This window comes from Panthera leo, chromosome D3 (assembly GCF_018350215.1).
Source record: "Panthera leo isolate Ple1 chromosome D3, P.leo_Ple1_pat1.1, whole genome shotgun sequence".
In the NCBI taxonomy this organism is placed as follows: Eukaryota; Metazoa; Chordata; class Mammalia; order Carnivora; family Felidae; genus Panthera; species Panthera leo.
Window position 1 is genome coordinate 66244933 of NC_056690.1, and position 14615 is coordinate 66259547.

At 45.9% G+C, this 14615-nt stretch overlaps 2 protein-coding genes across 7 annotated transcripts in view; one reads left to right on the top strand and one right to left on the bottom strand.

The window, feature by feature from the left end:
- The window catches only part of SIGLEC15 (sialic acid binding Ig like lectin 15), a 35616-nt gene that overhangs the window by 17988 nt on the left and 3013 nt on the right, over positions 1–14615 (top strand). Inside the window, exon 4 of one of the 2 annotated variants that reach the window (XR_006195269.1) lies at positions 11500–11731. Coding sequence is in view for 1 of the 2 variants with exons in the window: in XM_042910596.1 (XP_042766530.1) it covers positions 11500–11554 (55 nt within the window). In the remaining variant the exon portion in view is untranslated. Of the gene's footprint in view, positions 1–11499; positions 11966–14615 lie in introns of those variants that run through there. The other variant, XM_042910596.1, reaches the window with a different exon arrangement.
- The window catches only part of EPG5 (ectopic P-granules autophagy protein 5 homolog), a 117697-nt gene continuing 103444 nt past the window's right edge, over positions 363–14615 (bottom strand). For 4 of the 5 annotated variants that reach the window (XM_042910592.1, XM_042910590.1, XM_042910589.1 and 1 more), the window contains 5 exons: positions 10725–10967; positions 9257–9473; positions 8863–9078; positions 7182–7296; positions 363–4976 (listed from right to left, as the gene is read on the bottom strand). In XM_042910592.1, coding sequence (XP_042766526.1) covers positions 4794–4976; positions 7182–7296; positions 8863–9078; positions 9257–9473; positions 10725–10967 — 974 coding nt within the window. In that variant the 3' untranslated portion in view covers positions 363–4793. The remainder of the gene's footprint in view (positions 4977–7181; positions 7297–8862; positions 9079–9256; positions 9474–10724; positions 10968–14615) is intronic. The other variant, XM_042910591.1, reaches the window with a different exon arrangement.

Here is a 14615-nt window from a genome sequence, read left to right on the forward strand (position 1 = left end):
CAAACTGATGTCAATCCCAAATCAAATGTGCAGGCCCTCCCACCATACTTTGGCCCATTCAAGATGTGTCTCACGAATGCTAAGGAAAGCGAGAGAAAGAGCTCCCTGAGCTTCAATGCTCAGGTTCTACTGCCCTCCCCTGGCAGCTCGACCTCCAAGGTGCCCCAGCCCCGCCCAGGAAGTCTGGTGGTGGAGCCTCCATGCAGCTTCGTGTCCCTCCTCCTCCTAAGGTCACAGCCACACCGTAGACCCTCAGGGCTCTCCTGAATTCTCTGGGGTCACCAGGTGGCCTCCTGTTCTTAAACCCCCAAGACTTAAATTCTCTTTGAATTTAACTTTGTGTCATGTGGTGGCATGTCACAAAATACAGATTCTACCCCTTACAAGCTCTCTGATTCCAAATTTTTCTTAGTGTGACTTCTGGATGAAAAGACCTGCCAACCAATCTGCCAAAAACGAGACGTGTCCACCACATGTAAATTCAATTTTAATTCTGGTTTATTTGCAGGATTTTACTTAAACCCATTCGCATTTCTCTGTTTCTCATCATTATATAAAAACTCAATCTTTGTACAAGCGTGTAAAATGCTCAACAATGAACAAGAAGTTGAATATTGCACATTTAATGACCGGGTAAGATGTGGTTGTTAAAGGCCACACTATACATGTGGGAAGGAAAGAGTTAAACACACTTAGGAAGTACTTGTTGCCACGTAAGTGATTTTAAGCCACTGAAGGAAAACTAAATTCTAACCTTCAGCGCTCAGTGAGAGATACTACATCTGTACATTAAAAAATAAAAGTTTTAATACAACATTCATTCCTTAGTGATTTCATTATCCCCAAACAGGGTCAGTAGTTCGGTTTTATTTTTTTCAAGTTATTGTCACCAAAAATCAGGAACCTATCCAGACTGGAAGAAGTGTCAGCTGTAGCTTCTGCAGGACACTTGATGGCTCTATAATGTGTGGGGATCACCAAGGACCAGGACAAGGTCTGTAAGAGCGCCTGGCTGTGAGCCAAGAACTTTATCCAGCTCAACCCAGATTCAAACGGAAGATCAGTATGAGGATACTCTTGGGAAAAAAAAAAAAAAGCAACATGTTTGTTTCCAACATTAGACTCCTCGTTTTGTTTAGTAAGACAAAGTTAACTGAGCAGAAAAAAATTCAGCTACTACTTCAAAATAAGCCGTGAAGTTGGTCCAGACTGAAGAGCAGACAGTGTTAAAGGATACGTTCAAAGCGCCTTATTTGTTAGCTTATCATGCAGGCAGGCGATGAGACTGATCTTGGGCAGCAACTAATGTTAAACCAAGGTGTGGAGTTTGAATTCGCCACTAACTGAATGTGCGAACCACAGGGCACAGCCGCCGAGAGCCGATGCCATCCACATGTCCCAGGGGGTCAACGTCACTGCTTGGCCCACACTGGTGTGACAAAGCCCGGGACAGAGATCAGGCCAAGGGCACAAAACAGAAGGAAGCATACTCTCTTGGTGTCTGCGGGTGACTGCCACCTCAAGTTTGTGTCCCTGAGCCCCGGCCCTGGTATTCATGGACACGGCCCTTTTGGAGTAACATGGGCTAACTTGGGCACTTTCCCCAAAGAGCAGCCCTGTCAGACATCGTGGGGGAAGAGGACCAACTAAAGGCACTGAGCATTTAGCATGAAGACTAAGAGGTGGACCGGTGGGGTCAGGGGGGTGATGAGGTCTGAAAATGTTAGAAGACCGGTTAGAGTAGCAGAGGAGCCCCGGCCTGGCCAGCTGCAGCCGAACCATGACCAATGTCATCAGGCCAGTTCTGGCACAACATAAAGCCAATGCCCACCTGGGCTTGTCCACAAGGGGCAGGACTCCTGGCCACAGGACAGGGCGGAGGAGAGGCAGGGGGTTGGCTGGAAGAGCAGGGCTGGGGGTCCCTGCTGAGTGAGAAGTGGGACCAGATGAACTTTAAAAGTCATGATTCTACAGCATTTGCTTCCTGCTCCAGAGGAAATCATTAATCTTAGTATTAAAAACCCAATAGAAAACTGTGTATCACCTTCATTCAAAAGAAAGGGCATGAACTGAACACCCTACCTTGTGCCCCCTGGATGTGCTGATTTTAGTAACTGAGCGGGAGGAATGGGGCTGGTTATGGTGAAGTGAGGCCACTCGGGGGGTTTTCATTTTCTGGAGAGGCTCGCCCGGCCTCAGAATGAGGGACTCAGGCCACCCCAGGGGGCAGATGTGACTGAGCCCCAAACTGATCATGATGTTCTCTGCACGCCCAGGAGCTCTGGGATCACGCCGGGTGGGTCCTGGCTCCTCCATCAGGCTGAGCGGACATATCAGCACAACCTCCCCATCGGCCTGTGCCTTCCAGCTTTCTGCCCTGTCCCCTTGTTCCAGTCGGGCGCAGGAGCCAGGAAACGGGGGAGGTCGAGCGTGCCTCTCGGACCCGAGCTCTGTGAGCTGTGGGGAGATGAGTGCAGATGCAGGGGAGGCACCTGTCACGACGTCCCTGTCCAAGCCAGGTGCCACCAACGGGCACAGGCAGGGAAGGTCAGTGCTAGCTCACCTCCAACACCGCTCGGCGCGGGGCGGCCTTGGTCTGGCTTGATCCAGGCATCACATTGGCACCGCAGGCAAGGGTGTCTGAACCTGGCCCTGCGCTCTCCGGAGGCCGACTGTTTTGGGCAGTAAAGGCTCATCATTCCTGAAAGCCAAGGGCTGGCTGTTCTATTCTGCCCCCAGAAGGCTACAGCAGTGTTGCCCCCTTCTGAACTATCTCAGCATCTTTAAAGCACTTCCTCAGCCTCGAGACGCTCCAAGGAGGCTATGGGGTGAGTGAGGCCTCCACCGTTAAGCACAAAGTAGTCAGAGAGGAAGTATTTCACCAACCATCTCTGATAATCAAGTTCCAGTATCAAAACAGAGGACATTGGGCATAACATTCTGCATTAAACTGAAATACCCCTAAAATTCATATTCTTGCCAGCTACAACCAAAGACTGATTTTATTTTTTATAATTTTTACAGACCAAATACATTATAAATATTACAAACCTTTGAAAATTAATAGATGAATCATAATTGTCTTTAAAATGTAGACTGTCACTCAAAATTTTCACATTCTAGGATATCAATAATTACAGCCTCCTCACAGAAAACAGCACACAAAACACTTCTGTCATGAAATCTTTGTTGCCAAATCGGCCACTGAACTGCCCACAGCTTATGACATTTTCTTAACACAGCACAGGGAGGCTGACTGATTTTGAAAATGGAGAAAAGCAAAACCAAGGAGAGCCCTGTGACGTGCCCTCTGAGAGGGATGCTTTGTGGCCTACAACCTTGGAGGCTCACAGGGATAATCTTGATCTGTGGAGCAGATGTGTTCTGTGCAACTAAACAAGTTCAAAATGGGAGAACAGGCTCCCGCACACTTCCAAATGTTGGGGTGAGCACTCCAAGAGGAGATCTGAAGAGAGGTTATCACTCCATTAACCTTTATCCTGCTCCCCCTGCTGAGGGCTCTCAGTTCAGACACCGTTAGATAAATATCCTTGGGTTATAATTAATCCATGAACAGAAGACATATTCTGCAAGCTGAATGAACAAAATCAATTTCGAGCCAAGAGAATTAGGAAGGCAGAAGTCAAACTGCTCATGCCGGGGGTGGAAATGACAAGAGCAAGAAGCTGGCTACAGAGCAAGGCAGCAGACAGGCTCTGGTAGCGAGTGAATGGTGAACAACAACACAAGGCACATGGCTACTGGAAAAGTCAAGTTTCCACGGACAAGTGTCTAACTTCATTTGAGCTTAAATGTGGAATGAAGAAACAAGCAGAATACAGAGCATTAAGTTCTCAGACTCCCTCTCTAGACAGCAAGGCCTTCAGATTTCAAACCTGCTGTCTATCAAGAGGTGCAAACTCTGATGTCCACGGGGGCTGAGGGAGCGGTGTGAATGCAGGAATGGGCTGGGGTAGGCCTGACACTATGTCCACATATGTCCACAGTGACCACACTCTCCACCACGGGGATCAAACGAAACACGTCTGTACACAGTCTGCTCATCACATGCTACCTGTGTGCCCCCTCGGTTTACATGGACATCTCCTTCTTCATGAGGACCACAGCTGGATGGAAATGGACTTGTCACCATCTCTGCCATCCGCTACAATCAAGGATCAAGTGGCCACATTTCAGACAATGCCTCACTTTAATTCAGCATTCTTATCTCCATTTTGAGGGAAATAATACTTTGAAGCTGGTGTATTTCCCCACATTTGAGAAATGCAGAAGTTTTCAAAGCTTGTTTTACTTTGAAAGAACACAAATGAGGTTCAAAACTGAGGGTTCTACATGATTCCCAAAGCAGTTAGATCTGACACAGCAGTCTTGAGATTTAAATAAAACAGGGAAGACAGAAATGGCGACATACAACAGAGCCCCGTGGGGGGGTCCTGTGAGGTGACTGGGGATCCAGCAGCTGAATGGCTCTGTGCCCAAGTGGGACTCATTTTCTCCAGTGGGGTGAACATAAAAACTACAAAGGCCCTGGGAAGTTTCAAGAACTAAGAAAACACACACACACACACACACACACACACACACACACACAAAGACATACACACATGCGCATGCACAACAGAATTATCTAGTGCCTCCCGACTTGCCTCTCAGTCAACGAACTCACTGGCCCAACTGAGCTCTGCAGTGAGACTGAGCAAAGTTACTTGTGCAACAGCAAAGTTAAATGTAAACATAAACAGCAACAGGTTTTTTTGAGAGACTCGGTGTTACTATCGTATGTTGTCCAAATAATGCACTTCTGGATAGAGACAGTTAACAAGAAGAGCCAGGAAGCTTTTCCCATCTTGGAGGCAATGGCCAGGATGCTTTATAAATTGTGCAGCTTGTGATACCTGATCCTGGTATTCAACATACTGCTTACTTGATGTCAAGGATTCAAGAGCATTCAGAGCCTGAAAGACACAGAAGATGGGAGGGTTAACCACACAGATGTACAGTTCGTGATCCCCGCAGGTGCAGCACACCTGCCATCATCTGGTGCAACTGGGAAGCCTAGGGAACCGGAAGTAGAAGTCCCAAAGGCAGGCACTGATGAACCACAGCAGAAGGAAGCCAGCACCCAAGCTTCTCTGGCTTCAGCAGCCTCCACACCCAGCCTTCCCTCCTCCTGGCTGTGCTGTTTCTCCAACCTTCCCCGCAGAAAGCCACTGGGGCAGCCAGGCCAGGCTGGCCCACTGCCTTATCCTCCTTCCCGCCAGTGCCGGCACAGAGCCCTCCCCACCGATCTCCTGCTGCCTCTCCTCCTAGAACCCAAGCCGAAGTCCCAGGCACCACCTACTGTGAGATTTTGATTTGTTATTGGGTTTGTTCTTAGATTACAAAATCACGTCATATTAAACTATCTATTTATATGCATTCAAAAGAAACCAGTGCCTAAGTGCTGCTGAGGGTGAGATCATTCTATCGGTCAACAAGCATAAAGTACAGATCAAGCTCCTCAGCTTTGCCCGTCAGAAACAATGAAGGTGTTCCCATGCCTCTCTTCGGGAATAAAGAAAAACATTCTTCAATTCCACAATTTTAACATTTCTTTCCTTCATAGTAGGAAAGGAGAAGAAGACTGTATGTGGAGAAAACAAAATCAGAACAGTGGTTCTTGGTGTGGGAGAGCTTTGTTCTCCAGCTACACTGGTCATCCACCCCCAGGATTCTGAACGTGACCACAGACTACCCCACACCTTCCCCTCTCAGATATGGGGGCCACCACACGAGAGAATGCAGATCAAATGCAGATCAATGCTCAGGTCAGTAAACACGGATGGAGAAGTCGTTGAGGATGGTAAATAATTTGGCAGCTTAGAAATAAACTGCCAGGAGATTGAAGACAGAAGTCTCAGAGCCAAAAATGAACAACTGAAGGGATGTAGCTCCCAACCTGACTGCTGGGTGGAGGAAGTTCAATCTGAGAACAGGCATCAATGGGGGGCAGGCAGGAGTCATCACATAAGGGAATGAAGGTGGAGAGGCAAGGCCCGGGAGACCTGGTAGCCACAGGAGAGCATCAGACTTCTCGAATATACGTGGGTGTCGCGCCCACTTCACAATCGGCCCTCAGGAGAATTTCCTGCCCACGTGTGGCAGTTTCTACACGGCTCATATATGACATTAGGGACTCAAACGGCAGTTGTCAGGTCAATTGGCGACAAGTATCGGGTACTGTATAAACCAAGAAGCCTGTGAAGAACCTGCTGCCTGGATCGCTGGATGCTTGCTCTTAATAACCCAGAGATCGCCCTGCACGTGGCCGGCTTGGACATCACAAGGCCACAAAGGACGAAGAGCAAGGGGTGCGACCGCCCACCCGACACAGAACTGCAGAGCGCAGAGGGGGCGAGGCCCCAGCCGGCACTTACAAGTCACTGAGCCCCGCCCCTCTCGGCCCCACTTCCTCAGCACACAACCAGGATAACAGCAGCTCCTACAGCACAGGGTTCTTGTGAGGATTAAATGAGCTAAAACGTTAACTCATTAATATCAAGTGAGTTAAAACTCACAACAGTGCCTCCGGTGAGCACTCGGGAATGCTGGCCACTGTTTTACAGGAGACCCCTCTGTACACGGCCAGCCTGTTTACAGGTGAAAATACCTATGAGGACAGGACCACTGCCATGTGGCCTCCCACGTTTTTAGAACAAACTATAATTTCTCACAGCTGCCACTGTGTCCATGTTTTTTGGTTATTCCCACATCAGCCAACAGGGGTCAGCCCCCAGACTCACAAAATCAGAACGACTTCCTTGGTTCCAAGTTAAAGCTCAACTAACCTAGTCAGTCTCCTGTGGCCCCATCTTCTGTGCCAGTCCCTGGCCCCCAGCACGTGGTCACAATCCTATTCAGCAGAACCAATTCGACCCTGGACCGGCTGGCTTGCCCATGGCCTTGCTTTTTCTACAACGGCACTTCCAGTGCTCTAGGCACGCACCTACAAAAACTGGTTTAAAATCTGAGGCAGGCACGTGCAGTATGCAGAGCACAGCACAGAGCTACGACAGCGAACCACGCCGCCGTGTGTGAGGACAACGGCTGCCGCCCCTCGCCTCCCGGGAAGGCCCGCCGAAAAGACTCCGACCCTTAACTGTAAAGCTGTTTTTACTGACCTGCTGAGCTTTTGGGGTCAGATGTAATTCAGAGCCAGGCTTCAAACGGATCTGATCCTCGGAAGGAACCTGAACCGAAAGGAAGGCGGCCATGCCTCGAGCAACCACTCGGAACCTTCGGCGTCAGGGAGAGGTCAGAAGTAAATGACGATTCAAGTAAATATTTTAAAATAAATACCACATTTTCTCTTTAAAAACAAGATAAACACATTTCAGACCTAACGTTGTTGCTAGCCTCTGCAGGAAAATCTTAAGTATGACCAAGAAGGAGCCTTAACCTTCCTTTCCATCATCACTGCCCAAAAAACGTAAGCAACATTCAGACTGTTGCAAACATGTAGAATAACTGGAACCTCAGGCACTGCTGGTGTGAATGTAAAAACTGGTGCAGGAAAATGGATTTGGGCAGTTACTCAGTAACTTAAGCACAGAGAAACCATATGACCCAGCAATTCTACTCCTGGGCACATACTCAAAAGAACGGAAAACATGTGCAACAAAAATTTGTTAACAAACTTCACAGCAGCCAAAAAGTGTAAAAACCCAAATGTCTATCCACCGATGAATGGATAAACAAAATGTGATACATCCATACCACATCCACATGGCTGAATATTACTCAGCCATAAAAAGGAGTGAGGTACTGATTCATGATTAAACATGGGTGAGTCTTGCAATTTCAGGTGAAGTCACAGAAGCCAGACACAAGAGGCCACACAGTATATGATTCCATTTCTATGAGATGTCCAGAAAAGATATAATAAAGTCAGAAGGTCACTTAGTGGCTGCCAGAGACTCAGGGGAGAGGGACATAGGGAGTTAACTGTCTAACGAGTATGGGATTTCCTGTTGGGAAGACAGAAACATGTCTGAACTAGACAGTGGCAATGAGTACAACACTGTCAATGTATTAAACGCCGCTGAATTGTATAGTTTAAAAGAGTTACCGTAATAAATTTTACGTTATGTGTAGTCTTCCACAGTTTAGGTAAATCAAAGTCACATACTCCTGCTAAATTCTACCACAAACAAAGACACATGATGTGACCTGGTCTGGATTGATTCCCGAAGTTGCAATGGGCTATTCTACAAGAATGCTGACATCACAATGGCAGAACTCTTTTCAACCCTGATAAAGGCTAGGGAAGAAAACCACTATGCCAATAAGGGAGACAAAAATTGGAGGCCAGTGGCAAATTCTTCCATGCCTTGCAATTTTCAGCAACAAAAACTTAGACTTGTTTCTCGTTACTTATCCCTCTCATCAGTTGACTTGAACTCATCGCGATTCACAGTTCCAGGAGACTGAGTCCCTCATGGGCCTGCGCTGCCCTGACAAAGTACAGACAGTGAAGCAACTAACTGGGGTATTATAACCTAACTTTACACACCATCGCTGGCTCAAAGCCAGAAAGAAATCAGTAGTGTGGTCAGGTTACACAGTCAAAATACAACGAGAGATATTACTAAGAAAACATTCTTTAAATGTGAAAACAAAGTTGTTTACAAAAAATAAACATGTTTTGTAATATATAAAGATGTAATCAAGCTGATTTTCTCCCCCCTTAATCTATGAGGGGACCTAGCCCTGAAGTCAAAAAGCCTACTCAAGTATCCCAGTCCCCAAGCAGGGACAGATGCTGAGGCCCAGTGGGAAGAGCAGTGGCAGGCGCCTGCTTACCTGTTAGACAGGGGCGACTTCCGGCCCAGCCCGATTGCCCCCAGAATCCCGGAGCTGAGCCTCTCCTCGGCCAGCTGGCTCTGTCTGCTCTGAAGCATGAGCAGAATTCGAACGACAGACTCTATCAGGACCGAGTCACTCTGTTCCGTCTGAATCAGGGACAGCTGCAGGACTTGGTGCCACCACAAAAACAGCTTGGCCTCTTCCTGCACGGAGCTGGGGGGAGGCCCAGGAGGAAAACACAATTAGAGGTGGCTTCTTTCCGCTCCTGTTTAATTGAAATTCCACATTTGAATTTTAAGTATGGGGGACACTTGGTACTTTCAAAGCTTTGGCTGACAGCCCAGCGTGTTAACACAGTGACAGGGACAGAGCAGCCACAGGGCCAACATACCCGGGGTACACCTGCTCCAACCACCTGCTCAGGGTGAGAAGCACTTTCATTTCGTTCCTTAAAGTCTGTTCGCTGTTTAAACACTGTAGCAAGTAGACATAGAGAGTCAGGTAGCTGCCGAGGGACAGGCACTCCTGCAGAAATTCTTCTATGGTGAGCTCCGGAACTTGGAGGGACACCAGAATGGGGCCCCATCCTAAATTCTGACTGAGGGAGCCTGAAAAAAAAAAAAAAAAACAAGGAAAGATAGCAAGATGAAAACAAGAATGAAATTATTTACCTGCTGGAAGGGGCCTCTTCACTTTAGGCTTCATGTCAAGCCCGCGTGGGCCCTGGAGGCCACACAAGTGAAACGTGCCTCATGGCAGAGACTGGGAAGTCCTCACGCTAAGTGCCCATCCACAGCTAGAGGGCAAGAGATCAGAATCACCCTTCTCTCCCTTTTAATACCTTAAAATCACAGGTAGGTACTGCCTGTCCAAGTCACCTAAGGGTTTTAACTTCATCTAATACCTTTTAAGTGGGTTGTGAATATGCTTTTCTCAAGGAAATTATTATTACTCTATTTGACAGAAGTATTTCTACTTTTCAGGGCTTGGTTTGACTCATACCTCAACAGAAATCCTTAAAACTGTTTCACAAACTGAAAAAAAATTTTTTGATTTTAGCAACCCGAATGAATTTGAAGCAGGAGTGTTATCCTAGTGGTTCTCAATTCTTTGGGGGAATGACAGCGGGGAGATGGTGACATGTGCAGCACCTTCCATGGGGGGACACAGGGACATGCATTGTTCATGGGTTGTCAAGGAAGGACAGCAGCAGGTGACGGGCACTTCCCGGCCTTCTTGCTCTAACACCCTTCCTTCTCTCCTACTGTGTGCACAATGATGTGTATCTGGGTATCACAGCTGAGAATGTTCATCCAAGCAATTCTTCTTAACCAGACCACAATGTTTCCAGAATCGAGTTTAGAGGGAGGTTAGGGAATAAGAATGATTTTTAAAATGTGGTGGGGGGGGGGGTGGGCTTTGATCTCTTTGTAATAGTGTAAAAGATGTGACAAGAAGCAATAAAAGACACACATGAAAACTCATTTTAAAAAGTGACAAAAATAAAGAATATTAACACAGTGGGTCTTATAAAGATTCTGGTTTATAGCATTTCTTTGGAAGATCATGGCTAGGCCTGTGACTTTACATGACCTGCCTCCCATAAAAGAGCCGGTCTGACCTCCAAAACCACTGTAAAATGAATTGGAGGTTCCCTCCACTGAAACAGGACTGTACTAACAGCACGGGCCATAGGTTCTCACACTAACTGCAGATCTTTGTGGACAATACAAAATACATTGTGAAACATCAGCTACATTAACAAACAAATCGCTCACTGGAAGGGTCCAGAAAGGTACATCTTTCTGAGAAAGCTTTACTCTCCCCTGGAAAAGACCATCCTAAAGAGAGCCTCGTACCTTCGTTGAAGTAGGCAGTGATGCAGGCTTCCGTCGTCTCAGCCATGTGGCGGACAGAAGCCAGGCTCTGACAGGCTGCTGTTAAGAGAGGCAGGACCACCAGCCCGTGCACTTTCTGCCCAATCCAGGCGCGGACACTGCCCCGGAGGAACTCTGCCGTTGGAATAGTTGCGTTGTTCATCATCATCAGGACTTCCATAAAGAGGCTGCTGAGCGCCATGTGGCGGGTCTGGCTGTCCATGTCTGCAGGGGAGCACAGACACATCGTGAGTGGCTGCAGGAATGGAGATGTCAATGTGCCCGATCTTGGCCACACTCCGGGGCACACTTTACAGTTCTGGTCACTGATCTTGAAGGACCAGAAGGAACACTCTGCATGGGGTGTAGCTTTTAAGGACAGGATGCAGCACATCAGTACTTCGTAAGGGCAAAGGAGGAACCACTGAGAGATCCCTGGTCACGGGAGGCGGCTGAGCTATACTTCAATAAATAGACATCAAGCTGGTAAAAGACTAAATTATTTACCAGAACATGCTTACTTAGACTTTATCGTCCAGACTTTGCTCACAGATCTCAAAAGCCACCTGGTAAACTGTCTAGAAACAGTACCTCCACTCACCAGTGCCAAAGCTGTAGATATTCTGGAGTGATTTACAAGGAACAGAGGTTATTCCTTAAAACTAAATATAAAAGTAAGGAAAAGAAAAACCTTTTTAAACCTTTTCAAAAGAACTCCTCACTTAAGCAGTTTTTATTTCTTTCTTTTTTTTTTCAGTAAGAAAAGTGGACAGACGGGCAATATAATGGGTCTTTCCAAAAAATTGAGATGAAAAGAGAACAGAGGACGAGAAAAAGCAAATTCATTCCACAAGAGAACTGCAAAACGTTATTGAGGTGGATTCCTTCTCCACATCCCCAAATAGAAAACATTTCACCGGGAGTTCATGGAAAAGACAATCCAACAGGCCACGGTTGTTGCCAGCTCCTTCTAGCTCTCCTCGAGTTAGGTAAAATTTCTTACTGAACTAGAACTGGGGCTTTCTTATCACAAGGCTTCGGTACTCACATCAATGAAAGTAGGGGAGTCTTGGTCTTACTCATCACACCTATCAAACCAAACTCACCCACTCACAAGTGTTGAATAAACCCTAACTTAATGTTACCATAAGACCTACTTCTTATCGGGGCACCTGGGTGGCAAGTCAGGTTGGGCGTCTGACTTTTGATTTCGGCTCAGGTCACAATCTCATAGTTCATGAGTTCAAGCCCTGCATCGGGCTCTGTGCTGATAGTGTGGAGACGGCTTGGATTCTTTCTCCCTCTCTCTCTCCTCCCCCCTGCTCACTCCCTCTCTCTCAAAAATAAATAAACATTAAAAAAACAACAACACTCCTACTTATTATCAAGCAAGGACTTCAAAAACAAAGGTTTTAGAAACACACTATATATGAATACCTATTTTTTCATGTATTTCTATGGGTAGAGATATTCTTTTTTTTAAGGTTATTTATTTTGAGAGTGAGTGAGCAAGCACGAGCGGGGGAGGGGCAGAGAGAGAAGGAAACAGAATCCCTAGCTGTCAGAATCTGACAGCGTGGAGCCTGACGCAGGGCTCTCGTGAACCATGAGATCGTGACCTGAGCTGAAATCAAGAGTTGGACGCTTGGGGCGCCTGGGTGGCTCAGTTGGTTAAGCGGCCGACTTCGGTTCAGGTCACGATCTCGCAGTCCGTGAGTTCGAGCCCCGCGTCAGGCTCTGTGCTGACAGCTCAGAGCCTGGAGCCTGTTTCAGATTCTGTGTCTCCCTCTCTCTCTGCCCCTCCCCTGTTCATGCTCTGTCTCTCTCTGTCTCAAAAATAAATAAACGTTAAAAAAAAAAAAAAAAAAAGAGTTGGACGCTTAACTGAGCCACCCAGGCACCCCACAGATATTCTTTATTAAGGCATTATCTATGAATTTCAGTCCAATAGCAATTTTAATTTGAATCTGCCTTTTAATTATGACTCACAGGAACAAAAAACTACTACAATAAACTTCCTAGTAGATCCCACCCTTGCCTCTCCCTATGCATCATCAACACAGCCAACAAATGTTTTCTGAAAAACCAGATCTGATCCCATCACTCTTCTGATTAAGATCTTTCTAGAAAGCCCTCCTCTCCTGTGCTTGGCCAGCTATTAGCTAATCTTCAGGGCCTAAGCCCATTTGATCAATTCTAAAACAGCCTCTCCAGTACTGTCTGGTAATTTTCTTTTCTTTCCTTTTTTAACATTCACTGAGTTACTGACTTGCCAGGCTGATGCTACAGCTCCAGGCATACACTCATTCCGTGCTTACACTATCCACATGAGACAGGTACGATTATTATGCCCAGTCTGCAGATGAAGTTACACAACTTCTACAAGATCACATAGTTAGCAAGTGGATAAAGCAGGCAGTTTGGTTCCAGAATCTCTGTTTTTGACTACCATATTACATGACCTATATGGTAAATCTATATTGCAGATATGTTCAAGAAATTTCAACTGATTTCTTATTCACCAATTCCAATCTATGCAGTGACATCAGCTTTAAATGACTATGCTTCCCAGCATAGTATACTACAATCACCTATTCTCAAACAGTATTTAAGTAAATATTAAAAAGTTTGTGAGATTCACCCATGGTGTGGCAGATTTTTACTGTTGTATTCTACTATACAAATATACAACAATTTGTCCTTTCTACTGAACAAATGGGCTCTTTTCGGTTTTGGACCCCCTTAGATGCATAGCTACAGACACTGTTCATATTTCCCAGGGCACAGGTGCATTTCTTTTAGAACATTCTAGGAGCAGAATTCTGAGTCGTAAGATATGCAAACCAGTAGATCATAGCAAACTTCTAAAAAAGGTTGTACCAATATACTCTGTGATCAGCAGTACACGAGTACTCTGATCAGTACACGAGTGCTCATGCATGTGTGAATAAACGGGAGAGGGGCAGAGAGAGTGGGAGAGTGAGAGAATCCCAAGCAGGCCCCGTGCTGTGAGATCATGACCTGAGCTGAAACCAAGAGTCGGATGCTTACCCGACTGAGCCACCCAGGCACCCCGGTATTTTCCCTGATTATTAACAAGGTTTAGCACCTTTTTGTAGATACACTGGTCATTTAGATATTCTCTTTTGTGGAGTGTCAATTCAAGGGTCTTTGTTCATTTTTTTCCAGTGGGTCATCTTTTTCTTCCTTCCTTTATTCGGTGTGACAATTTTAGTCATTCATATTTAATGTAATTACTGACATAACGGGGTCTAAATCTACTATCTTTTGATATGTCTTCTCTTTATTCCTCCTATTCCAAATTCCTTTTTCTCTCTTTTACTTCTTTTCATTATTTCTTATTGTACTTTTTCTCTTTTCGTCTGTAAGTTAAACACTCAACATTCTTATGGTGGTTATCTTACAAATGACACGTGCATTCTTGAGTTTTCAAAGTCTGATGTTAACTGACTCTCAGACCATGCAAGGGCATTAACCTACTGGTGCCATGACCCAGGGAGGCATTACTGTTATTCTTGTTTTAGACACTCACATTTCATTTAGATTCACCTACGCCTGTATTGGCCACTTTCATTGTTCTTCATCCTCAGTCTCTTCCTACTTATCTTCTCTGGATTATTACTTCTTCCCTTCCACAGTCTTTAGTTGTATTTTGCTGTTCTTTTTATAACCTCTTAAGCTGGATCCTTACCTTACTAATCTTCATCTTTTTAAAATTTTAATATAAGCATTTAAGGCCAAGCAATTAAGTGCCACTGTAGCTGCATCCTACAAGTTTTGATGCATTCTGGTTTTGTATCCAGTTCTAAATATTTTTAATTTCTATTATGATTGCTTCTTTGGTCATCAGTT